General features: G+C 37.9%; 1 protein-coding gene across 1 annotated transcript in view; it reads left to right on the top strand.

The window, feature by feature from the left end:
- Positions 1-27,971, top strand: part of HDX (highly divergent homeobox) — a 231,231-nt gene that overhangs the window by 132,694 nt on the left and 70,566 nt on the right. Inside the window, exon 5 of the mRNA XM_055337277.1 lies at positions 2,192-2,338. Coding sequence (XP_055193252.1) covers positions 2,192-2,338 — 147 coding nt within the window. The remainder of the gene's footprint in view (positions 1-2,191; positions 2,339-27,971) is intronic.

Below are 27,971 nucleotides of genomic sequence, written 5' to 3'. Positions count from 1 at the left end.
CCATTATTATTCAAATCCAATTTAGGAAAGGGCTCCATTCTAAATTTCAGTTAGAAAAAGAATATTGAAATCTGTATATGTTGGGGTGCCTGGGTGGCTTAGTCAGTTAAGCATCTACCTTCCTCTCAGGTCATGATCTCAGGTTCCTGCGATCTAGCCCCACATTGGGCTCCCTGTTCAGTGAGGAGTCTGCTTCCCCCTCTGCCTCTCCCTCCCCCTATTTCTGCTCTCTCCCTCAAATAAATAAATAAATAAAATCTTAAAAAGAAAGAAGTTAGTATATGTCTACAAAGGATTTGAAGTGCAGCCTATATGAGACTGGACGATATCTTCTTAGGTGGAGGGCAGCATCAGAACCTCATACCTCATTCCATGATCTGCAGCATTTCTCCTCAACTCATTCTCAAAGATTTTTTTTTTCTCTCACTCTCTTGTTTTCCCATTCTTGTTCTCTCATCACAAAAATATATATACACATACAGGGCTTTGTAGGATATATATTTTTAACTAAAATTTATTTTTAGATTTTTTCGCTATCCTGTGAGATAATTGGAGACATCATGGGGTGAAGTTACTAGAAAAATAGCAGATTTCTATTTCTAGCTCTGCTATGGACATTCTATGCCCTGTTGAATGAGATCCATAACCCTGCTTTTCTGACTCCTTATCAGTAAAATGGAAGTCATTATTCCATCATACTTCTTAAAAAAGTTTTTATTTATTCATTCATTCATGAGAGACATACAGAGAGAGGCAGAGACATAGGCAGAGGGAGAAGCAGACTCTCTCAGGGATCCCAATGTGGGACTCGATCCCAGGACCCTGGGATCATGACCTGAGCCAAAGGCAGATGCTCAACCACTGAGCCACCCAGAACCCCTCCATTAGGCTTCTAATTTACTTCCTAGGGATGCCTCCAGGATTCATTGAATTAAAAAAATATATAAAGACCATAGTTGATTGGATTAAAAAATCTAAGAACAAAAGGGATAGGAACAAATAGAAAAGAATTCTATTCTATTATGAAACTTTCTGAAGCCATAAACATGATTTTTATGGCTACCTTTCCTTCTTATATTTCTTTTATTTATACTTTTAATTATAACAGTAGTACAAGATATATGTATGGCAAATCTAGATTAACTTATCCAAAAATAACACAGTAATGTGATCCTGTTTGTATGTATATATGTATGTATGTATGTATGTATGTATTTATTTATTTATTTATTGTTGAAAGACATTTTATTATCAGTGTTCCATTCCATCTACTCAGGGCACTGGATGAGATGGCAGCTCAAGCAGAGGAGCTGGAGACAAACCCCCACCCTCCTATCCTATTATTTTTGAAATGTGTATAGTGTAAATGTGAATATGGGTATCATAGAAAAATTTTTGAAAAATGCACATCATAATTTCAACAAGTGCTATTTCCAGAATTGTGGGTGATTTAAATTCTTTTTAAAAAATTTATCTGTATATTATAATGACATTATATTATTTAAGTGATTATAACCATTTAAGGGGCAGCCTCTATGGCCCAGTGGTTTAGCGCTGCCTTCAGCCCAGGGTGTGATCCTGGAGACCCAGGATAGAGTCCCACATCAGGCTCCCTGCATGAAGCCTGCTTCTACCTCAGCCTGTGCCTCCCTCTCTCTGTGTCTGTCATGAATAAATATATTTTAAAAAAATAACCATTTAAAATCAGTACTGCTTAATTGCTAACAAATTTTTTTACTCATCTTATTCTAGTATACTTTCATATTATGGAAATAAATATCATAGAAAGGCCCATTTCAGAATATTAAGAACTGTGAATAAGGAGTGCCTGGGTGTCACAGTCAGGCTGCTGACTCTTGGTATCGGCTCAGGTTGTGATCTTAGAATCATGAGATTGAACCCAGCATCAGGCTCCACACTGAACATGGAGCTTGCTTAAGATTCTCTCTACCTCTCCCTCTACTCCTCCTCCCACTCTTTCTCATAAATAAATAAGTAAATAATAAATAAATAAATAAATAAATAAATAAATAAATAAATAAATTAAATAAATATTTTGTTTCAAAAGTACTATGAAATTAATTTCACTACTGTTATGTGTTTAAATTAACCTAGCCTGTGTCACCCAGATGGTTCTTTCTATGATATTCTTTCCTTTGATTATTCTAATTATTTTAAATCTGTTTTACAGCTACAAGATCGCACTCAGTTCAGTGACCGAGACTTAGCCACCCTTAAGAAGTACTGGGACAATGGAATGACCAGCCTTGGTTCTGTCTGTAGAGAGAAAATTGAAGCAGTTGCAACTGATTTAAATGTTGACTGTGAAATAGTTCGGGTAAGACATTTTCAATAATTTTCATGCTGTGGCTGAAGATTGTCATAAATGAAAGCTTTAAAAATTGCACAAGGTGTTCTAAACAAGAACATCAATAAAGTGAAAAAGATAACCCACAGAATGGGAGGAAATATGTTCGAATCACGTATCTGATAAATAACTTGTATTCAGGTTACATAAAAATCTCTTACATCTTAATAATGAAAACAAATAATGAAATTTAAAATGGGCAGAGAATTGGAATATACATTTATCCAAAGGACATATACAAATGGTCAATAAATGCAAAAAATATTCATCATTTGTAATTATGGAAATGAAAACCAGAATGAGATACCACTTAACAGGCAATATGATGTCTATGATAAAAAAGATAGATGGTAACAAGTACTGACCAGGATGTGGATAAATTGGAACTATTATACACTTCTGGTGAAAATGTAAAATATTTTAACTACATTAGAAAACAGTCCTCAAAATTTTAAACATAGAATTATCATATGATCCAGCAATTCCAGTCCAAGTCACATACCCAAAAGAAATTAAATGTATATATACTAAAAAACTTACATATGCATATTTGTTTTGTTTCTTAAACTCAATATATGAGTGAAATCATATAATATTTTTCATTGTCTGACTTATTTCACTTAATGTAATACTCCGCATTTCCATTGATGTCATTGTAAATGTTAAGATTTCATTCTTTGCTATGGCTAATATTCCATTCATCATTCAATGCACACTTGGGCTATTTCCATAATTTGGCTATCGTAAATAATGCTGATATTAACATTGGCCTACATCTATTGCTTTGAACAAGTATTTTTGTATTCTTTAGATAAACACATAGTAATGCAATTGCTGGGTCATAGGGTAATTCTATTTTTAGCTTTTTGAGATGCTTCATAGTGTTTTCCATAGTGGCTGTACTAGTTTGCATTCCACAAACAATACAAGAGGACTCCCCGTTCTCCACATGCTTGCCAACACCTGTAGTTTCCTGTGTTGTTAATTTTAGACATTTTGACAGGAGTGAGGTGATAGCTCACTGTAGTTTTTGCTATTTCCCTGATGATCAGTGATGGTGAGCATCTTTTCATGTGTCTGTGGGCCATCCTCGTGTCTTCTTTGGAAAATGTCTATTTTGTCTTCTGCTCATTTTTTTAACTGGATTATTCATTTTGGGGTGTTGAGTTTTATAACTTCTTTGTAGATTTTGGATACTAACCCTTTATCAGATATGTCCTTTGCCAGTATCTTCTCCTATTCTCTAAATTGCCTTTTGCTTGTTGATTGTTTCTTTTACTGTGCAGAAGTTTGTTATTTTGATGAAACAAATGAGAATAGGGGAAAGAGAGATAGAGGGAGAGAGGGGAATAAAGAGAGAGAGAGAGACAAAAAACAAGAAACAGACTCTTAACTACAGAGAACAGACTGATAATTTCAAGGGGGGATTTAGTTTGGGGGATGGGTTAAATAGGTGCTGGTGATTAAGGAGTGTACTTGTGATGAGCACCAGATGTTGCATGTAAGTGTTGAATCACTAAACTGTACACCTGAAACTAATATTACACTGTATGTTAACCTACTGGAATTTAAATGAAAAATTAAACACGTTATACATGAATGTTCATAACAGCATTGTTCATAATAGCCAAAAGTGGGGGAAAAACAAATATCCATCATGTGAATGCATATAAAATGTGATATATACATATAATGCAATACTATATGACCATGTAAAGGAATGGAATATTGAAACATACTACAGAATAGATGATTCTTGAAAACATTATGCTAAGTGAAGAAACCAGTCACCAAAGACCACATATTTTATAATTCCATTTATATGAAATGTCCATAATAGTCACATCTACAGAGATGGAAAGTAGATTAGTAATTGCCAAGGGCTTGAGATAAGGAGGAATGGAGAATGACTACTGAGGATAGGGTTTCTTTTTGGCATGCTAAAAGTATTCTGGAATTAGAAAAATTGCACAAATCTATGAATATATTTTTGGGAAAACCTTTTCATCATATACATGAAATAAGTGAATTGTATGATATACTAAACATATCTCAGTAACACTACTTAAAACATTGTATGATGCAATGTGAAATATATATCACATTTTATGTAATGAATATTAGATTGAAAAATTGTATTGATCAGTCAGGGAAACAGTAGTTTACATTCAATTTGAAAGATGTGGATATAAGATTTAATTAGTAGCAGTAGTATTATGGTAAATATTTTTAAGGAAAAATACCCTGATTTACAGTATTTGTTGATTTCTGTGGCATAAAGATTCCCACCATGGCTGACTTCATGGATCATTCAGTGTGTAAATCGGAAAAGATTCTTACAGCTGGCCCTTTCAAGGAAATACAAGTAGGCTTCAGCTCACACTGGAGAGTCATCCCAGAAGATCAAAAAGGAAATGCTATTAAATAAAAAAAATGGCAAAACACAAATTATTCTAAAGGAAGAAATCAAGTATTATCCCCATAAATACATGAAGAAAAAGAGAATATAGAGATAAATCATGGAGCACAGGGTTCTAAAAAGAAATACTATTTTCAAAATAAACAGTGCCTTGTTCAGAGCTTTGCCTTTTATTTTGTTAGGATCCATAAGGAAAATCAAATTAAATCCTGCGTTTGCTGAATATGCTATGGTATATATACTAACAAAGAAGTAGAAATGCATTAGACACTTTTTCTCTTTTTAAGGAGATTGGAGTCTAGAAGAGGGATAATACAAGAATACAAACAACTGAGAGGAACTGGAGTAGGATAATGGTATGAGAAGCCAAATGCCAAAATAAGGAACATCAGAGCATATTTTTATTGTTATTATCTTTTTTACTTTTTTAAAAATCAAAGTTATACATGCACATAGCTTAAGGAGTTAAGTTCCATAAAACTTGCTATAAAACCAATATTCCTTACTGCTCCCTTATTACTATTTCCTAATGGCTAAAATCAACCACTTTTCACTCTTCTAGATAATTCATTTAGCATTTATTTCCATCTATGAATAAGGTGCTGTATTAATTAGAATTAGGTTTGACTGTAACAGGAAGATTCAAAGTAACAGTGACTTAGCAAGATTTCTTAATTTCATGGACAAGTCCAGGGGTATACAATTTAAAGCTGGCATGGCAATTCTGCCCCATGAATTATCATTTTGTGCAGAACCCTCTAGCCCTATGGAAAACCTTAACACACAGGAAAAGGAAGAAGTGTTACCATTTTCTTTTTGCTTATGACTAAACTTTTTACTAAAACATAGGGAAATTCTTGCTATCATTCTGTTTCTAGTGATTTTCCAAATGCCAGCATCACCACCGTAGAGAGAAAATTTGGAAATATGATGTCTTGTAAGACCTCTTCCATAATGTTTGATAGGTTAACTCCAAAGATGTTTGCCACATGAATATACTCTTAAGATTTCAAGAGAAACTCGATGTAGATGTTTTCAAGTCTAATAGACCTTCTGGTTATTGATCACCAAAATGAAATTTGCCTCAGTATGTCTAGTTAATCATTATTTGTGATATAATTTGGAAATTTTAGATTAATGTTTCCTTGTTATACTTTATACTTCTAGAATATATTTCTTTTTAACTTAAAATGTCATTCCCAGATTAGTGCCTATTACGTATTGAAATATTCATTCACCAAAGGTAAACTGAACACCTGTTATGGACCACAGCTCTTCCAGGTGCCATGAAAAAATTCAGCTCTCCTAAGGAACTTGCAATTTAACATAGTCAATTTTTTTAGTAGCTGTGCTTCAGTTAGCAGTAAATTGAAGCAATTTAACAAAGGGTTATTTTGAGAAAATACATGTAAATAATAAGTGCAAAGCACCATAATTCCTCGGTAAAAGTTAATTCCTTCCCCTATCTCTCTACAATTCAGTTTAATGCCTATCCTTTCCATATGTTTTGGTTATAGTTGACATATGTCTGAATGTACTCTTGTGTGGTGAAATATTTGTGTAAGAAACATGTGTCTGGTGTTTGAAATACATTTTGAAAAACAAATTTCCTGAAAAATGTATGTTTTTACATTTTAGATTATGTTTATTTTCTAAGGAATATGGCTAGATTAAAAATGTCTTTAAATAGAAGAGTGATTTTCACTTATACTGTTTTTAACCTTGCCTTTTGCATTAAATATAAGCCTCTACCCCCAATGTTTGTACCAAAAAATAATAGTAAAGTTTCTATTATCTAACATAGATATTGGTAAGTACCTTGAGGTTGAATTCTATACTATTATTTTATATAAGAATAATTAGCAAAAAAGAAGGTTTCAAGATTGTGTTGTGGGAAGTTTCTGAAAACATCTCCTCCAATAGACACACCAAATCTATGTCTACATATGGATCATTTCCCACTGAAAAAGATCTGAAAACCGAATGGACTCCTATCCACAACAAAGCATAAATAGACCACACTGAGATGTAGAGACATGGTCTCACAAAACCCCACCCCTGGGCCAGCAACAATAGGAGTTGAATTTGGGAGGTATCTCACCATACAGACAATTATGGAGGAGGAAGGGTAGGTGCCCCACACTGGTCACTCAAGCACCTGGGATCTGCACCAGACAGAGGACCAGGATGTCTGGCTTCAAAAACCAATGAAGCTGAAATCTAGAGGTCTCAAAGTGCTATAGGAAACTGAGGTTCCCCTCTTGGAGGGCACATGGGCAGTCTTGTTCACCCTAAGACCCAGCAGTAAAACAGCAACTTAAAAAGTGCCTAGAGTTGATGATATTCCCTTAAAAACCAGGAAAGCCATCTATTCACTCATAGAAGGAACTCTGCATTACCTCCCTTGCCTTCCTCTCCTGCCCCTGGAGAAATGCGGTCTTTGGAATGGCAAGAGCAGCTCCTGATTTTCCCTGGTAGGAAGCACTGTCTAAGGGAAATAGCTAGATTCATTCATTCGTGCATGATTTGCTCAGCAGACATGCAGTTGGGCTACTATCTGCCCAGGATTCTATAAGGTGCTGCATACCTTCCAGTAGTTACGTTGGCTTTCATCTCTGATACCAAAATGTGGAATTGGAAACCTGTGGCTGAGGGGCCATGTGATATCAAGGAGGTTCCCTCCTGGCTCTGTGCTTCAATTTATTCTTCATAAAATGCAGCCTGGTTCTATCCTTTCTCTGCCTGGTGGGGATAGTGTGAAGGCAGGCAGGGTGACATCTTATTTGGGGTTGGTTCTAATAATGCAAGGCTGTCTTACCAATAGGTAGACCTGGCTGACCTCCTACACATGAATGAACTCAAAGAATTACCACTGATTTTGTTTTAAAATGGGGAAACTGGTATTTTTGAAGCTGCTTTATTTTTCTATTTCTCTGTTAATTTCTTTGTAATAATTGGGTTGGAGTCTTATTATTTGGTGGGGGGAGGGAGCTTTTATTAAGGTAGGAAATTATATAAGGCAGAAGTTACAAGGCACAGTCTCTGCTGTGTTTAAAATCCTTTTGTATTTGTTGCCAATATTTGAAACTTGAGAGATTGCATGTTAAAAAAGCTGGTTTTCTGGGTGGAGGATGGGGCATGCCATTAAGTCTGGTTTGCTGTAATCCCCCTGCCCTGGAACCCTCCTCCCACCCACCTAGTCCACCCCACCACTGTACTTCACTCATCTATGCCACCTGCCTGGTCCTGGTGGACATTTGAGTTTACAAACCTGTGGCATAAAGGGTGGTATACATATTTTTCATTACTTTCAGTTTCCCTGGTGACTAGTTGAAGAGAGAAGGTCTTTACTGAGATTTGTGTTCTGCTTCCCAACTGGGAAACATGGGACTGAGATACTTTGGGACCCAGGTTGGCTTTTTCGACACATGGCAAAGATAAGCATGATCTTTTTAGGAATAATCTGGTTGATATTTTTTTAGCAGACAGAAGAGTTAGGTGCTGGAAGGGATGACCTTGGTGGTAGGTCTCTTCCCGAAGGACTCTCAGAAGGCATGAAGATTGGGGTGGGCCAGGTGAGGGCCTCAAGGCAAGTCACAGTTGGGGCTGGTGCATATTAATGCTTCTAACATGGCAGTAGTTGTGCTGCTTCTGACTTGGATCAATAATTCCTTGTGTCTAATAAAACTGAATAGTACCTCAAAAAAAAAAGTGCCTAGACTACATATGAAGGCAATTCATTTGCTGACCTAGGGGCATCAGCTGGAAGGGTAAGAGACAGTTGAGATGCTCCCTGGAGATAGAGAGGCTGGTGGACAACATTTTTGCTCTCTTCACATAGCCTGCTAGTACTGGTAAGTAAGCTCAAACATGGCATCTTCCTGCCACTGTGCTGGGACAGGTAGGGGTGAGCAGTCATGTCACTTGCTAGAGAAAATGAGTAGTAGCAGTGCTCCTTCACTTTCTGGCTGGAATGGGTGAACAAAAATGCTTACAGAGTTCTCCCACTCTTTAGCTAAAGATTGCAAGTGCAAGCAGTTGTAACACTCCCTTGCACTCTGACTTGGCTGGCACATGCCTTGTCATGACATTCTCCTGCTCACAGCCTAAAGCCAACACATGCATAGGCAAGGCACTCCCTGCTACCTTGTTGAAGCCCACTGGTGCACTGTCAAGACAACTTCCCACTGCCTTTCTGAAACTGGTGAGCTTGCCCCATTCCTGACACACTCCAGCTGCCTTGCTAAAGCCACTGGGTATGTATGATAGACATAGGGGATACCCTTTGATTGCCTGGCCTTGATGGTCCTGATGGCTAATCTTACAGAGCTTCACGGGAACTGAAACAATCAGAGAAACAATTCTTGACAGGCCACCACACCTAATGCATTGTGCAAATAGCAGAAAAAACCACAACCTCTCTATTAGCCTGGAGCTACAGCCAGAGACACAGGCTTCAGGTTATCCACACATTTAGAGACTAAGGAGACACTCCTAGGGAACATAAGCAGGAAGACACCAGCTTTGTGCACCCACCTGGCCTCATTTCATCTCAATAACTCTTTCTCCAAGATGAGCTTATCAGTTGTGTAAAGCCCCAGTATTGACAAATGTCACCCAGGGGACATCTATCTTAGTTCAGAGGCCAGGAGAGAATAGAATTATATCCCCATAGAGCTACATATATTTGCATAGTTTAAGAGCTGCTGCCTGAAGGTCTGGCTTCTAGTCAGCCTGAAAGTAGATGCTAAATAAGATTCCTCCACTTGGATTACTGAAAGGTCTTATGTTCAATAATGGGGGCATATTAAGAATAAGTTAGGCAGTTTAGACAATCCCAAGGTTCAAGAGGCAACCAAGAGTTAGGACAAGATTAAACAAGAGGATTTAACATAGCTACTCCTTCACTCTTGGCCTAATACCTAGAAAAAAATGCAGAGAGTAAAGCAAAATGAAAAAAAAATCAAAACAAAACAGAAAAATGTTCCAAATGAAAGAACAAGGAAAAAAACATTAAAAATGATTATAGTAATACAGAGATAAGTAATCTCCTGATAAAGAATTCAAATTAATGAACATAAAGATGCTCACCAAACTCAAAAGAATGGGTGGATATAGTGAGAGCATCAAGAATAGGATATAAAGCTTAAGGAAGTACAAAATACAAGTCACAGGGCTGAAGAATACAGTAGCTTAACTGAAAAATACAATACAGGGATTCAACAGCAGACTGGATGAAGCAGAACAAAGCTGGAAGAAAAAGCAATAGAACTCACCCAGACAGAGTAGCAAACAGAAACAATTTTTAAAAATAAAGATAACTTATGAGAACTCTATGACAACATCAAGTGAAATAACATTTACATTATAGGGGCCCCAAAAAGGGATGAGATAGAAAGGGGAGAAAACTTATTTGAAGAAATAATGATTGAAAATTTCCCTAGCAGACATCCAAGTCAAGAAAGCCCAGAGAGTTCCAAACAAGATGAACCCAAAAAAAAGAAACACCAATACACACTATAATTAAAATTTCAAAAGTTAAAGAGCAAATATTAAAAGCAGCAAGAGAAAAATAGTTACATATTAGGAAACCCTAAAGCTACCAGCAGATTTCTCAGAAGAAACTGAAAGCCAGAAAAGAGTGGCATGAGATATTTAAAGTGCTGAAAGGGGGAAAAAAACCCTTCCAATCAAGAATACTCTACCAAATTCAGATTTGAAGGAGATATAAAGTTTCCAGATAAGCAAAAGCTAATCACTACTTAAAACTGAGTTTGTCACTACTAAAAACTGTCCTTAAACTGTCCTTAAAAATATTAAAGGAGTTTCTTTAAGCTGAAAAGTAATAGCACTAATTAGTTACAAGAAAACATACAAAAGTAAAATCTAAATGGCAAATGTAAAAATGCAGTACAGGTAATGGATTAATCACTTATAAAGCTATTTGAAAGGTAAAAGACAAAAGTAGGAAAACTAATTAAATTACAATAATTAGTTAAGGGATACATAAAATAAAAAGGTGGGAATAGTGACATCAAAGCATAAAATAAGGAGGAGTAAAAATGTAGTTTTGAAATGTGTTCAAATTTCAGTCACTATCGTCTTAGACTGTTACATAGGTAGGATAAAATGGGAATTTCATGGTAACTGTAAAGTAAAAACACAAAAGAAAATGAGAAAAATATCTAAAAACACCAAGGAAAGTCATAAAATCACAGAGAGAAAATACTAGAAAGAAGAGAATAGAACTATGAAAATATCCAAAAGACTATTAAAATGGAAATAAGCACAAAACTATTAATAATTACTTTAAATGTAAATGGGCTAAATTTGTGAATCAAAGACTGTAGCATGGCTGAATGGATAAAAAAACAATTCACATACATACCTACATTGTCTACAACAGACTCACTTCAGAAGAACACACAGAGAGTGAAAGGATAAACAATGATATTCCATGCAAATGGAAATAAAATGAAAGATGGTGTAGCTATGACCATATCAGATGAAATAGACTTTAAAACAGATTCTAGGGATGCCTGGGTGGCTCAGTGGTTGAATGTCTGCCTTCGGCTCAGGGTGTGATCCCAGTCTCGGGATCATGTCCCACATCAGGCTCACTGCAAGAAGCCTGCTTCTCCCTCTGTCTCTCTCTCTGTCTCTCTCTCTCTCTCTCTCTCTCTCTCCCCCTGTCTCAAATAAACAAACAAACAAAATCTTTAAAAAATAGATTCTAATAAAAAGAGAAGTACTATATAATGATAGTCAAGCCATCAAAAGATATAACATTTATAAATATATATGCACCCAACATAGGAGTACCAGGATATATATCAACAGACTTAAAGGGAGAAATTAATTGTTCTTTTCTAGCTCCTTAAAGTGTTATGTTAGGTGGTTTGTTTGAGATTTTCCTTGTTTCCTGAGGTAGGCTTGTATTGCTACACTTTTTCCACTTAGGACAGAGTTTTCTGCTTCCCAAAGAGTTTGAATCATTTTGTTTTTATTTGCATTTGTCTTCGTGTGGTTTTTTTTAAAAAAATTGTTTCTTGGTCAATCCATTCATTGTTTAGTAGCATGTTATTTAGCCTCCCTGCATTTGTGTGCCTTCCATATTTTTCTTGTGATTGATTTCCAATTTCAATTATTTTGATTCAAAAAGATATATGATATTGTCTCAATCTTTTTTCATTTGTTGAGACTTGTTTTGTGGCCTAATATATAGTCAATCCTGGAGAATGTGCGATGTGTACTTGAGAATATGTATTGCACTGTTTTGAGATGGAATGTTCTGAATTGATCTGTTAGATCCATCTGGTCCAATGTGTCATGCAAAGCCACTGTTTCTTTCTTGATTTTATGTTTGCATAATCTATCCATTGATGGTTAAAGTCCCCTACTATTATTCTATTACTATCAACTTTTCTTATATTTCTGTTTCTAGCAGCTTTCTTTATTTAGGTGCTCCTATATTGAGTGAATAAATATTTATAATTCTTGCATCCTTTTGTTGGACTGTTCCCTTTATAATTATGTAGTGTCCTTCTCTGTCTCTTGTTACAAACTTGGTTTTAAGGTCTATTTTTGTCTGATATAAGTATTGCTACACCATCTTTGTTTTTGCGTCCATTTGCACAGTAAATGTTTCTCCATCCCTTCACCTTTTTTCAGCATGAGTCTTTAGTTCTAAAATGATTTCCCTTTGGCAGTATATAGATGAGTTTTTCTTTTTTATCCACTCTATCACCCTATATTTTATGATTGGACCATTTAGTCCATTTATATGGATGCAAAGATTCTAAGTGAAATACTAGCAAACCAAATCCAACAATACATTAAAATAATCATTAACCATGATAACATATGATTTACTCCTGGGTTGCAGGGGTGGTTCCATATTCACAAATCAATCAACGTGATACACATTAATAAAAGAAAGGATAAGAACCATATGATCCTCTTAATAGATGTAGACAAAATATTTCACAAAGGACAACATCCACTCATGATAAAAAACCTCCTACAAAGTAGGTGTACAGGAAACATACCTCAATATAATAGAGGTCATACATGAAAAACACAAAGCTAATGTCATCTTCAATGGGGAACAACTGAGAGATTTTCTTGTATGGCCAGGAACAAAACACAGATGTCTACTTTCACTGCTGTTACTTAACAGCACTGGTACTCCTAGCCACGGCAATCAGATAACAAAAATAAAAGATACCCAAATCATCAAGGAAGAAGTGAAACTTTGACTATTTGCAGGTGACATGAAAACATAGAAAACCTGAAACATGCAACAAAAAAATGTTAGAACCAATAAACTAATTCACTAAATTTGCAGGATAAAGAAATAAATGTACAGAAATCTGTTGAGTTTCTACAGAGAAATAATGAAATAGCAGAAAGAGAAATTGAGGAATTAATCCCATTAAGAATTGCACCAAAACTCATAAGCTACCTAAAAATAAACCTAACCAAAGAGATGAAGAATGTGTACTCTAAAAATATAAAACAGTGATGAAATAAATTGAGGAGCACAGAACAAAATGGAAAAACATTATATATTCATGGTTTGGAAGAACAAATATTGTTAAAATGACTATATTACCCAAAACAATCTACACATTTAATGCAATCTCTATCAAAATACCACCAGCATTTTTCACATATCTAGAACAAACAATTCTAAAATTGTATGAAACTACAAAAGATCCGTAATAGACAAAGCAATCTTGAAAAAAAGCAAGCTGGAGGTATCAAAATTCCAGACATCAAGTTACATTGTAAAGCTGTAGTGATCAAGACAGTATGATACTGGCACAAAAAAAGAAACATATATCCATGGAATAGAATATAAAAACCAGAAATGAGCCCAGAACTATATGCTTTACTAATCTTTGTCAAAGCAGGAAAGAATACCCAATAGGAAAAAGACAGTCTCTTCAACAAGTGGTGTTGGGAAAACTGGACAGGAACATGCAAAAGAATGAAACTGGTCAACTTTCTTCAAACATATGTGAAAATAAATTCAAAATAGTTAAAAGACTTAATGTAAGACAGGAAACCATTAAAATCCTAGAAGAAAACACAGCGAGTAATCTCTTTGACATTGGCTATAGTAGCATCTTTCTAGACATGTCTTCTGAGGCAAGAGAAACAAAAGCAAAAATAAACTATCAGGACTTAATCAAAAGAGAAAGCTGCACAGCGAAGTCAACAAACAAACTAAAAGGCAACCTATGGAATGGGATAAGATATTTGTAAATCACACATCTGATAAAGGGTTAATATTCAAAATATATAAAGACCTTATAAAACTCAACATCCGGAGGAGGGGCAAGATGGCGGAAGAGTAGGGTCCCCAAATCACCTGTCCCCACCAAATTACCTAGATAACCTTCAAATCATCCTGAAAATCTACGAATTCGGCCTGAGATTTAAAGAGAGACCAGCTGGAATGCTACAGTGAGAGGAGTTCGCGCTTCTATCAAGGTAGGAAGACGGGGAAAAAGAAATAAAGAAACAAAAGGCCGCCGAGGGGGAGGGGCCCCGCGAGGAGCCGGGCTGAGGCCGGGGCGAGTGTCCCCAGGACAGGAGAGCCCCGTCCCGGAGGAGCAGGAGCTGCACCATCCTTCCCGGGCGGCAAGGGGCTCGCAGGGAGTTGGAGCAGGACCCAGGAGGGCGGGGATGCCCTCGGGCTCCCGGGGACAATAACAGACACCTGCGAGCGCAGGGGAGTGCTCCGAGCTCCCTAAGGGCTGCAGCATGCACCGGAGCAGTTCGGAGGGGCTCGGGAGCGGCTCCGCGGAGGGGGCTGCGGGGCGGGAGCGCGAATCCACCAGCGCAGGCCCAGAAGCACAGGGCGCCGGGACACAGCCCAGGATCTGGCCTCCCCCCGGGACAGGCAGAGGCCGGGAGGGCACAGGACAGCGAGGACGCTCCTGCCGCGAGCTGAGCAGATCAGCTGCCCCGCCCCGGAGCCTCCAGGCCCTGCAGACGGAGAGCCCAGAGCCCCGAGCCCCATAGTTCCTGCGGAGGCTGAATCCAGGCTTCCAGAGTTGCCATAGCAACTGCAACTGTTCCTCCTGAGACCTCACGGGGTAAACAACCCCCGCTGAGCCCTGCAGCAGGCAGGGGCAGAGCAGCTCCCCCAAGTGCTAACACCTGAAAATCAGTGCAACAGGCCCCTCCCCCAGAAGACCAGCTGGACGGACCAGTTCCAGGGGAAGTCAAGGGACTTAAAGTATACAGAAATACTCCCCCGTGTTTTTTTTTTTTCTTTTTTCTTTTCTTTTTGATTTCTAATTGCTTCCCCCACCCCCCTTTTTTTTCACCTTTCTTTCTTTTTCTTTCCCTTTTTCTTCTCTTCTTTCCTTTTTCTTTTCTTTTTCTTTTTTCTTTTTCTCTTTTCTTTCCTTCTCTCTCTTTCTCTCCTTTTCCCAATACAACTTGTTTTTGGCCACTCCGCACTGAGCAAAATGACTAGAAGGAAAACCTCACCTCAAAAGAAAGAATCAGAAACAGCCCTCTCTCCCACAGAGCTACAAAATCTGGATTACAATTCAATGTCAGAAAGCCAATTCAGAAGCACTATCATACAGCTACTGGTGGCTCTAGAAAAAAGCATTAAGGACTCACGAGACTTCATGACTGCAGAATTTAGATCCAATCAGGCAGAAATTAAAAATCAACTGAATGAGATGCAATCCAAACTAGAAGTCCTAACGACGAGGGTTAACGAGGTGGAAGAACGAGTGAGTGACATAGAAGACAAGTTAATGGCAAAGAGGGAAACTGAGGAAAAAAGAGACAATTAAAGGACCATGAAGACAGATTAAGGGAATTAAATGACACCCTAAGGAAGAAAAACCTACGTTTAATTGGGGTTCCCGAGGGCGCCGAAAGGGACAGAGGGCCAGAATATGTATTTGAACAAATCCTAGCTGAAAACTTTCCCAATCTGGGAAGGGAAACAGGCATTCAGATCCAGGAAATAGAGAGATCCCCCCCTAAAATCAATAAAAACCGTTCAACACCTCGATATCTAATAGTGAAGCTTGCACATTCCAAAGATAAAGAGAGGATCCTTAAAGCAGCAAGAGACAAGAAGTCCCTGACTTTCATGGGGAGGAATATTAGGGTAACAGCAGACCTCTCCACAGAGACGTGGCAGGCCAGAAAGGGCTGGCAGGATATATTCAGGGTCCTAAATGAGAAGAACATGCAACCAAGAATACTTTATCCAGCAAGGCTCTCATTCAAAATGGAAGGAGAGATAAAGAGCTTCCAAGACAGGCAGGAACTGAAAGAATATGTGACCTCCAAACCAGCTCTGCAAGAAATTTTAAGGGAGACTCTTAAAATTCCCCTTTAAGAAGAAGTTCAGTGGAACAATCCACAAAAACAAGGACTAAATAGATATCATGATGACACTAAACTCATATCTGTCAATAGTAACTCTGAACGTGAACGGGCTCAATGACCCCATCAAAAGGCGCAGGGTTTCAGACTGGATAAAAAAGCAGGACCCATCTATTTGCTGTCTACAAGAGACTCATTTTAGACAGAAGGACACCTACAACCTGAAAATAAAAGGTTGGAGAACCATTTACCATTCAAATGGTTCTCAAAAGAAAGCAGGGGTAGCCATCCTTATATCAGATAAACTAAAATTCACTCCGAAGACAGTAGTGAGAGACGAAGAGGGACACTATATCATACTTAAAGGATCTATCCAACAAGAGGACTTAACAATCCTCAATATATATGCCCCGAATGTGGGAGCTGCCAAATACTTAAACGAATTATTAACCAAAGTAAAGAAATACTTAGATAATAATACACTTATACTTGGTGACTTCAATCTAGCTCTCTCTACCCTTGATAGGTCTTCTAAACACAACATCTCCAAAGAAACGAGAGCTTTAAATGATACACTGGACCAGATAGATTTCACAGATATCTACAGAACTTTACATCCAAACTCAACTGAATACACATTCTTCTCAAGTGCACATGGAACTTTTTCCAGAATAGACCACATACTGGGTCACAAATCGGGTCTGAACCGATACCAAAAGATTGGGATCGTCCCCTGCATATTCTCAGACCATAACGCCTTGAAATTAGAACTCAATCACAAGAAGGAGTTTGGAAGGACCTCAAACACGTGGAGGTTAAGGACCATCCTGCTAAAAGATAAAAGGGTCAACCAGGAAATTAAGGAAGAATTAAAAAGATTCATGGAAACTAATGAGAATGAAGATACAACTGTTCAAAATCTTTGGGATGCAGCAAAAGCAGTCCTGAGGGGGAAATACATCGCAATACAAGCATCCATTCAAAAACTGGAAAGAACTCAAATACAAAAGCTAACCTTACACATAAAGGAGCTAGAGAAGAAGCAGCAAATCGACCTGACGCCCAGCAGAAGAAGAGAGTTAATTAAAATTCGAGCAGAAATCAACGAAATTGAGACCAGAAGAACTGTGGAACAGATCAATAGAACCAGGAGTTGGTTCTTTGAAAGAATTAATAAGATAGATAAACCATTAGCCAACCTTATTAAAAAGAAGAGAGAGAAGACTCAAATTAATAAAATCATGAATGAGAAAGGAGAGATCACTACCAACACCAAGGAAATACAAACGATTTTAAAAACATATTATGAACAGCTCTACGCCAATAAATTAGGCAATCTAGAAGAAATGGACGCATTCCTGGAAAGCCACAAACTACCAAAACTGGAGCAGGAAGAAATAGAAAACCTGAACAGGCCAATAACCAGGGAGGAAATTGAAGAAGTCATCAAAAACCTCCCAAGACACAAGAGTCCAGGGCCAGATGGCTTCCCAGGGGAATTCTATCAAACGTTTAAAGAAGAAATCATACCTATTCTACTAAAGCTGTTTGGAAAGATAGAAAGAGATGGAGTACTTCCAAATTCATTCTATGAGGCCAGCATCACCTTAATTCCAAAACCAGACAAAGACCCCACCAAAAAGGAGAATTACAGACCAATATCCCTGATGAACATGGATGCAAAAATTCTCAACAAGATACTAGCCAATAGGATCCAACAACACATTAAGAAAATTATTCACCATGACCAAGTAGGATTTATCCCCGGGATGCAAGGCTGGTTCAACACTCGTAAAACAATCAATGTGATTCATCATATCAGCAAGAGAAAAACCAAGAACCATATGATCCTCTCATTAGATGCAGAGAAAGCATTTGACAAAATACAGCATCCATTCCTGATCAAAACTCTTCAGAGTGTAGGGATAGAGGGAACTTTCCTCGATATCTTAAAAGCCATCTACGAAAAGCCCACAGCAAATATCATTCTCAATGGGGAAGCATGGGAGCCTTTCCCCTAAGATCAGGAACCAGACAGGGATGTCCACTCTCACCACTGCTATTCAACATAGTATTGGAAGTCCTAGCCTCAGCAATCAGACAACAAAAAGACATTAAAGGCATTCAAATTGGCAAAGAAGAAGTCAAACTCTCCCTCTTCGCCGATGACATGATACTCTACATAGAAAACCCAAAAGCCTCCACCCCAAGATTGCTAGAACTCATACAGCAATTTGGTAGCGTGGCAGGATACAAAATCAATGCCCAGAAATCAATGGCATTCCTATACACTAACAATGAGACTGAAGAAAGAGAAATTAAGGAGTCAATCCCATTTACAATTGCACCCAAAAGCATAAGATACCTAGGAATAAACCTAACCAAAGAGGTAAAGGATCTATACCCTAAAAACTATAGAACACTTCTGAAAGAAATTGAGGAAGACACAAAGAGATGGAAAAATATTCCATGCTCATGGATTGGCAGAATTAATATTGTGAAAATGTCAATGTTACCCAGGGCAATTTACACGTTCAATGCAATCCCTATCAAAATACCATGGACTTTCTTCAGAGACTTAGAACAAATTATTTTAAGATTTGTGTGGAATCAGAAAAGACCCCGAATAGCCAGGGGAATTTTAAAAAAGAAAACCATAGCTGGGGGCATCACAATGCCAGATTTCAGGTTGTACTACAAAGCTGTGGTCATCAAGACAGTGTGGTACTGGCACAAAAACAGACACATAGACCAATGGAACAGAATAGAGAATCCAGAAATGGACCCTGAACTTTATGGTCAACTAATATTCGACAAAGGAGGAAAGACGATCCACTGGAAGAAAGACAGTCTCTTCAATAAATGGTGCTGGGAAAATTGGTCATCCACATGCAGAAGAATGAAACTAGACCACTCTCTTGCACCATACACAAAGATAAACTCAAAATGGATGAAAGATTTAAATGTGAGACAAGACTCCATCAAAATCCTAGAGGAGAACACAGGCAACACCCTTTTTGAACTTGGCCACAGTAACTTCTTGCAAGATACATCCACGAAAGCAAAAGAAACAAAAGCAAAAATGAACTATTGGGACTTCATCAAGATAAGAAGCTTTTGCACAGCAAAGGATACAGTCAACAAAACTCAAAGACAACCTACAGAATGGGAGAAGATATTTGCAAATAACATATCAGATAAAGGGCTAGTTTCCAAAATCTATAAAGAACTTATTAAACTCAACACCAAAGAAACAAACAATCCAATCATGAAATGGGCAAAAGACATGAAGAGAAATCTCACAGAGGAAGACATAGACATGGCCAACATGCACATGAGAAAATGCTCTGCATCACTTGCCATCAGGGAAATACAAATCAAAACCACAATGAGATACCACCTCACACCAGTGAGAATGGGGAAAATTAATAAGGCAGGAAACAACAAATGTTGGAGAGGATGCGGAGAAAAGGGAACCCTCTTACACTGTTGGTGGGAATGTGAACTGGTGCAGCCACTCTGGAAAACTGTGTGGAGGTTCCTCAAAGAATTAAAAATAGACCTGCCCTACGACCCAGCAATTGCACTGTTAGGGATTTACCCCGAAGATTCAGATGCAATGAAACGCCGGGGCACCTGCACCCCGATGTTTCTAGCAGCCATGTCCACAATAGCCAAACTGTGGAAGGAGCCTCGGTGCCCATCGAAAGATGAATGGATAAAGAAGATGTGGTTTATGTATACAATGGAATATTACTCAGCCATTAGAAACGACAAATACCCACCATTTGCTTCAACGTGGATGGAACTGGAGGGTATTATGCTGAGTGAAGTAAGTCAATCGGAGAAGGACAAACAGTGTATGTTCTCATTCATTTGGGGAATATGAATAATAGTGAAGGGGAATATAAGGGAAGGGAGAAGAAATGTGTGGGAGATATCAGAAAGGGACACAGAACATAAAGACTTCTAACTCTGGGAAATGAACTAGGGGTGGTGGAAGGGGAGGAGGGCGGGGGGTGGGGGTGAATGGGTGACGGGCATGGAGGGGGACACTTGACGGGATGAGCACTGGGTGTTATTCTGTATGCTGGTAAATTGAACACCAATAAAAATTAATTTATAAAAAAAAAAACTCAACATCCAAATAATGAATAATCCAGTTAACAAATGGACAGAAGACAGGGATAGACATTTTTACAAAGAAAACATACAAATTACTAATAGACACATGAGAAGGTAATCAACATCGGTCATAATCAGGGAAATACAAATCAAAACTACATTGAAATATTACCTCTCAACGGTGAAAATGGCTAAAATAAACAACACAAGAAACAGCAAGTGTTGAGGATATGGAGAAAGAGGTAAACTCTTGCAGTGTTGCTGAAATGTAAACTGGTGAAGCTACTCTGGAAAACAGTATGGAAGATCCTCAAGAAGTTAAAAATAGAACTACCCTAGGATCCAGCAATTTCACTTCTGGGTTTTTATCAAAAATACTAATACAAAGAGGCACCTGGGTGGCTCAGTGGTTGAGTTTCAGCCTTTGGCTCAGGTCATGATCCCGAGATCCTGGGATCAAGTCCCACATCAGGCTACCTGCAGGGATCCTACTTCTTCCTCCACCTATGTCTCTGCCTCTCTATATAAGTTTCTCATGAATAAATAAATAAAATATTTTAAAACAATATTAATACAAAATACTAATTCAAAGGGATACATTCACCTTGGTTTTTAGAACACCATTATCTGCAAGATTATGGAAACAGTAGAAGGTCCATTGACTGATGACTGGTTAAAGAAGAAGTGGTAAATATATAAAATGGAATATTAGCCATAGAAAAGAAAGAAATCTTGTCATTTGCAAGGATATGGATGGAGCTAGAGTATACTATCCTAAGCAAAATAAGTCAACCAGAGAAAGAGAAATGGCATATTCCACTCATATGTAGAATTTAAGAATGAAAACAAATGAGCAAAGAGGAAAAAAGATAGATAGGCATACCAAGAAAGAGAATCTTAAGGATAGAGAATAAACTGTTACCAGAGGGAAGGTGAGTTTCGGAATGTGTGAAACCAGTAATGGGGATTAAGGAGTGCATTTGTGATGAGCACAGGATAATGTATGGGAAGTGTTAAATTACTATATTTTACACCTGAAACTAATAGAACACTATATGTTAAAATAAATTGGAATTTAAATAAATCCTCCAAAAAATAAAACCTAAACAAAATTTTAAAACATATCTGCCCATCCCTCAATATCATAATGCTCATTTAAAATATCCAAGAGAGGGATGCCTGGGTGGTTCAGCGGTTAAGTGTCTGCCTTCAGCTCAGGGCATGATCCTGGAGTCCTGGGATCAAGTCCCACATCGGGCTCCCTGCATGGAGCCTGCTTCTCTCTCTGCCTATGTCTCTGCCTCTCTCTCTGTGTCTCTCTTGAATAAATAAATAAATCTTTAAAAAAATAAAAAAAATAAATGAAATCTCCAAGACATTCCAAGAGTAGATGGGATTGCGTTCATTTAAATTTTTACTTAATACAAGATTTTAGGCTTACAGAAAAGTCACAAGAAAATTGCAAAGAATTCTTACATCCTCATCAGTCGGTTTTCTACATGGTAACATTCAACTTTCACTTCTCTCTCTTGTATACCCACAGGCACACATACACATACACACACACACACACAGACACACACACTCTTGTATTAGTAAATATTTTCTTATTTTGAGGGAGGCATAAAAATTATTGTGCAATTGTTGATCTTACATAGTTGAGTATTCCTAAAACTGAAGATATTCTCTGACATAACAACTGCATACCTAACATGCAGGAAAACACTATGCATATAGCACTATTAGCTAATCTTACAGACCTTATGCAAATTTCACTAATTGTTCTGAGAGTTGTTTATAGCAAAATTCCTGACCATCCATTGCATTCATTCTTCATGTCCCTTTTGTCTTAATCAGAAACAGTTCCTTGGCCATTTAAAATAGTACATGTAGTGACCACCTATTTGTAGACACTCAATCGCACTTTTGGCAGAATATGAAGAAAGGATATTGTGCTTTTTGTGGATAATGTGGTTAGCATTATTTCATGAGGTATGCTGTTGATATTTTCATTACAAGTGATGTCAAGATTGGCTAAGGTGATGTCAGATCTGACCATTGAAAAGTTCATCTTTTTTCTTTATAAATAGTAAATTGTGGTGTGATTGAAAATATCCTTTACTTCTCAAAATTCCCTTTGCAGTTTTTACTATCCATTGATTGATGATTCTTGCTTTAATTCTTAGTAATATGATTGCCAAATTTACTTAATTTTCTAATTATATTATTCCTTCTATATTTATTAGTTGGTTTTACACTGTAAGGAAGAGGCTTCCCTCAACTACAACTGCCAGCTCCTCTCCCCTTAACTAAGTAGTAAAAAATAAGATAAAATAATTCTAGATAGGTATGTACTTATTGCCATTTTGTTACTTGGTTTATGGTTGTTTTGTGATTTTCTGTTCCTTTCTTATTCTCTTTTTATTTTCCTTATAGTTTGCTGACCTTCTTTAGTTTTATGCTTCGTTTCCTTTCTCTCTGTCTCTCTCTCTTTCTCTGTCTATCTCTATTTTTGTTTATCTAGTATAGGTTTTAATTTGTGGATACCCATAAGTCCATATATAGCATTTTATGCATATAACAACATGGAGAGATGAGGATGGTCTAAGTGAAATAAGTCAGTGATAGAAAGACAAATATATAATTTCACTCATATGTGACATAGACACAGCCCAGGATCCGGCCTCCCCCCGGGACAGGCAGAGGCCAGGAGGGCCCAGGACAGCAAGGACACTCCTGCCCCAAGCTGAGCAGATCAATGGCCCCGACTCCCAGCATCCAGGCCCCTGCAGACTGAGAGCTCCGTAGTTTCTGCGAGAGCTGAATCCAGGGCTCCGAAGCTGGCTGCCGTCACTGTGGTTATTATTACTGGGGCCTCACAGGATAAACAACCCACACTGAGCCTCACAGTGACCTCACCGGATAAGCAGCATAAACAGCACTCACTGAGCCCTGCACCAGGCAGGGGGCTGAGCAGCTCCCCCAAGTGCTAACACCAGAAAATCAGCACAAGAGCCCCCTCCCCCAGAAGACCAATAGACGGACGGGGAAAAACAAATTATTGACCAAGCAGCACTGGAAAGTTCCAAGGGAAGTCAAGGGACTTACAGTATACAGAATCAGAGGATACTCCTCCTTGTTTTTTTGTTTGTTTGTTTTGTTTTTTCATTTGCTTTTTGATTTCTGTTTGCTTCCCTCCCTTTTTTCTTTTTTTTCTCTTTTTCTTCTCTTTTCTTTTCTCTCTTTTTTCTACCTTTTTTCTTTTTTCTTTCTTTTTTTTCTTTTTCATTCCTTCTTTCTCTTCTCTCTTTTTCTCCTTTTCCCAATACAACTTGTTATTGGCCACTCTGCACTGAGCAAAATGACTAGAAGGAAAACCTCAACTCGAAAGAATCAGAAACGGTCCTCTCTCCCACAGAGTTACAAAATTTGGATTACAATTCAATGTCAGAAAGCCAATTCAGAAGCACTATTATCAAGCTGCTGGTGGCTCTAGAAAAAAGCATAAAGGACTCAAGAGACTTAATGACTGCGGAATTTACATCAAATCAGGCAGAAATTAAAAATCAATTGAATGAGATGCAATCCAAACTAGAAGTCCTAATGATGAGGGTTAACGAGGTGGAAGAACGAGTGAGTGACATAGAAGACAAGTTAATGGCAAAGAGGGTAACTGAGGAAAAAAGAGACAAACAATTAAAAGACCATGAGGATAGATTAAGGGAAATAAGTGACAGCCTGAGGAAGAAAAAACTATGTTTAATTGGGGTTCCCCAGGGTGCAGAAAGGGACAGAGGTCCAGAATATATATTTGACCAAATCATAGCTGAATACTTTCCTAATCTGGGAAGGGAAACAGGCATTCAGATCCAGGAAATAGAGACATCCCCCCCTAAAATCAATAAAAACCGTTCAACACCTCGACATTTAATAGTTAAGCTTGCAAATTCCAAAGATAAAGAGAAGATCCATAAAGCAGCAAGAGACAAGAAATCCCTATCTTTCATGGGGAGAAGTATTAGATAACAGCCGACCTGTCCACAGAGACCTGGCTGGCCAGAAAGGGCTGGCAGGATATATTCAGGGTTCTAAAAGAGAAGAACATGCAACCAAGAATACTTTATCCAGCAAGGCTCTCATTCAGAATGGAAGGAGAGATAAAGAGCTTCCAAGACAGGCAGGAACTGAAAGAATATGTCATCTCCAAACCAGCTCTGCAAGAAATTTTAAGGGGGGCTCTTAAAATTCCCCTTTAAGAAGAAGTTCAGTGGAACAATCCACAAAAACAAGGACTGAATAGATATCATGACATTAAACTCATATCTTTCAATAGTAACTCTGAACGTGAATGGGCTTAATGACCCCATCAAAAGGCGCAGGGTTTCAGACTGGATAAAACAGCAGGACCCATCTATTTGCTGTCTACAAGAGACTCATTTTAGACAGAAAGATACCTACAGCCTGAAAATAAAAGGTTGGAGAACCATGTACAATTCAAATGGTCCTCAAAAGAAAGCAGGGATAGCCATCCTTATATCAGATAAACTAAAATTTTCCCTGAAGACTGTAGTGAGCGACGAAGAGGGACACTATATCATACTTCAAGGATCTATCCAACAAGAGTTCTTAACAATCCTCAATATATATGCCCGCAATGTGGGAGCTGCCAAATATATCAATCAATTAATAACCAAAGTAAAGGCATACTTAGATAATAATACACGTATACTTGGTGACTTCAACCTAGTGCTTTCTACCCTCGATAGGTCTTCTAAGCACAACATCTCCAAAGAAATGAGAGCTTAAAATGATACACTGGACCAGATAGATTTCACAGATATCTACAGAACTTTACATCCAAACTCAACCGAATATACATTCTTCTCAAGTGCACATGGAACTTTCTCCAGAATACACCACATACTGGGTCACAAATCAGGTCTGAACTGAAACAAAAAGATTGGGATTGTCCCCTGCATATTCTCAGACCATAATGCCTTCAAATTACAACTAAATCACAAGAACCTTGGAAGGACTTCAAACACGTGGAGGTTAAGGACCATCTTGCTAAAAGATAAAAAGGTCAACCAGGAAATTAAGGAAGAATTAAAAAGATTCTTGAAGATCCAATGGTTCAAAATCTTTGGGATACAGCAAAAGCAGTTCTGAGGGCGAAATACATCGCAATATAAGCATCCCTCCAAAAACTGGAAAGAACTCAAATACAAAAGCTAACCTTGCACCTAAAGGAGCTAGAGAAAAAACAGCAAATAGATCCTACATCCTGCAAAAGAAGAAAGTTAATAAAGATTCGAGCAGAACTCAATGAAATCGAGACCAGAACTGTGGAAAGATCAACAAAACCAGGAGTTTGTTCTTTGAAAGAATTAATAAGATAGATAAACCATTAGGCAGCTTAATAAAAAGAAGAGAGAGAAGACTCAAATTAATAAAATCATGAATGAGAAAGGAGATATCACTACCAACCCCAAGGAAATACAAACAATTTTAAAAACATATTATGAACAGCTCTACGCCAATAAATTAGGCAATCTAGAAGAAATGGATGTATATCTGGAAAGCCACAAACTACTGAAACTGAAACAGGAAGAAATAGAAAACCTGAACAGGCCAAGAACCAGGGAGGAAATTGAAGCAGTCATCAAAAACCTCCCAATACACAAAAGTCCAGGACCAGATGGCTTCCCTGGGGAATTCTATCAAAAGTTTAAGGAAGAAAACATACGTATTCTACTAAAGCTGTTCTGAAAAATAGAAAGAGATGGAATACTTCCAAACTCGTTCTATGAGGTTAATTACAAAACCAGACAAAGACCCCACCAAGAAGGAGAATTATAGACCAATATCCCTGATGAACATGGAGAAAAAATTCTCAACAAGATATTAGCCAATAGGATCCAACAACATATTAAGAAAATTATTCACCATGACCAAGTAGGATTTATCCCCGGGACACAAAGCTGGTTCAACACTCGTAAAACAATCAATGTGATTCATCATATCAGCAAGAGAAAAACCAAGAACCATATGATCCTCTCGTTAGATGCAGAGAAGCATTTGACAAAATACAGCATCCATTCCTGATCAAAACTCTTCAGAGTGTAGGGATAGAGGGAACATTCCTCAACATCTTAAAAGCCATCTATGAAAAGCTCACAGCAAATATCATTCTCAATGGGGAAGCACTGGGAGCCTTTCCCCTAAGATCAGGAACAAGACAGGGATGTCCACTCTCACCACTGCTATTCAACATAGTACTGGAAGTCCTAGCCTCAGCAATCAGACAACAAAATACATTAAAGGCATTCAAATTGGCAAAGAAGAAGTCAAACTCTCCCTCTTCGCCGATGACATGATACTCTACATAGAAAACCCAAAAGCCTCCACCCCAAGATTGCTAGAACTCATACAGCAATTTGGTAGCGTGGCAGGATCCAAAATCAATGCCCAGAAGTCAGTGGCATTTCTATACACTAACAATGAGACTGAAGAAAGAGAAATTAAGGAGTCAATCCCATTTACAATTGCACCCAAAAGCATACAGATAACTAGGAATAAACCTAACCAAAGAGGCAAAGGATCTATACCCTAAAAACTATAGAACACTTCTGAAAGAAATTGAGGAAGACGCAAAGAGATGGAAAAATATTCCATGATCATGGATTGGTAGAATTAATATTGTGAAAATGTCAGTGTTACCCAGGGCAATTTACACGTTCAATGCAATCCCTATCAAAATACCATGGACTTTCTTGACAGAGTTAGAACAAATTATTTTAAGATTTGTGTGGAATCAGAAAAGACCCCGAATAGCCAGGGGAATATTGAAAAAGAAAACCATAGCTGGGGGCATCACAATGCCAGATTTCAGATTGTACTACAAAGCTGTGGTCATCAAGACAATGTGGTACTGGCACAAAAACAGACACATAGATCAATGGAACAGAATAGAGAATCCAGAAGTGGACCTTGAACTTTATGGTCAACTAATATTCGATAAAGGAGGAAAGACGATCCACTGGAAGAAAGACAGTCTCTTCAATAAATGGTGCTGGAAAATTGGACATCCACATGCAGAGGAATGAAACAGACCACTCTCTTGCACCATACACAAAGATAAACTCAAAATGGATGAAAGATCTAAATGTGAGACAAGAATCCATCAAAATCCTAGAGGAGAACACAGGCAACACCCTTTTTGAACTTCGGCCACAGTAACTTCTTGCAAGATACATCCACGAAGGCAAAAGAAACAAAAGCAAAAATGAACTATTGGGACTTCATCAAGATAAGAAGCTTTTGCACAGCAAAGGATACAGTCCACAAAACTCAAAGACAACCTACAGAATGGGAGAAGATATTTGCAAATGACATATCAGATAAAGGGCTAGTTTCCAAGATCTATAAAGAACTTACTAAACTCAACACCAAAGAAACAAACAATCCAATCATGAAATGGGCAAAAGACATGAAGAGAAATCCACAGAGGAAGACATAGACATGGCCAACATGCACAGGAGAAAATGCTCTGCATCACTTGCCATCAGGGAGATACAAATCAAAACCACAATGAGATACCACCTCACACCAGTGGGAATGGGGAAAATTAACAAGGCAGGAAACCACAAATGTTGGAGAGGATGCGGAGAAAATGGAACCCTCTTACACTGT

The sequence above is a fragment of the Nyctereutes procyonoides genome, unplaced genomic scaffold (genome assembly GCF_905146905.1).
Source record: "Nyctereutes procyonoides isolate TBG_1078 unplaced genomic scaffold, NYPRO_anot_genome, whole genome shotgun sequence".
NCBI classification, from domain to species: Eukaryota; Metazoa; Chordata; class Mammalia; order Carnivora; family Canidae; genus Nyctereutes; species Nyctereutes procyonoides.
The sequence above is the reverse complement of the archived record's forward strand: the minus strand, read 5'-3'. Positions and strand labels throughout refer to the sequence as shown.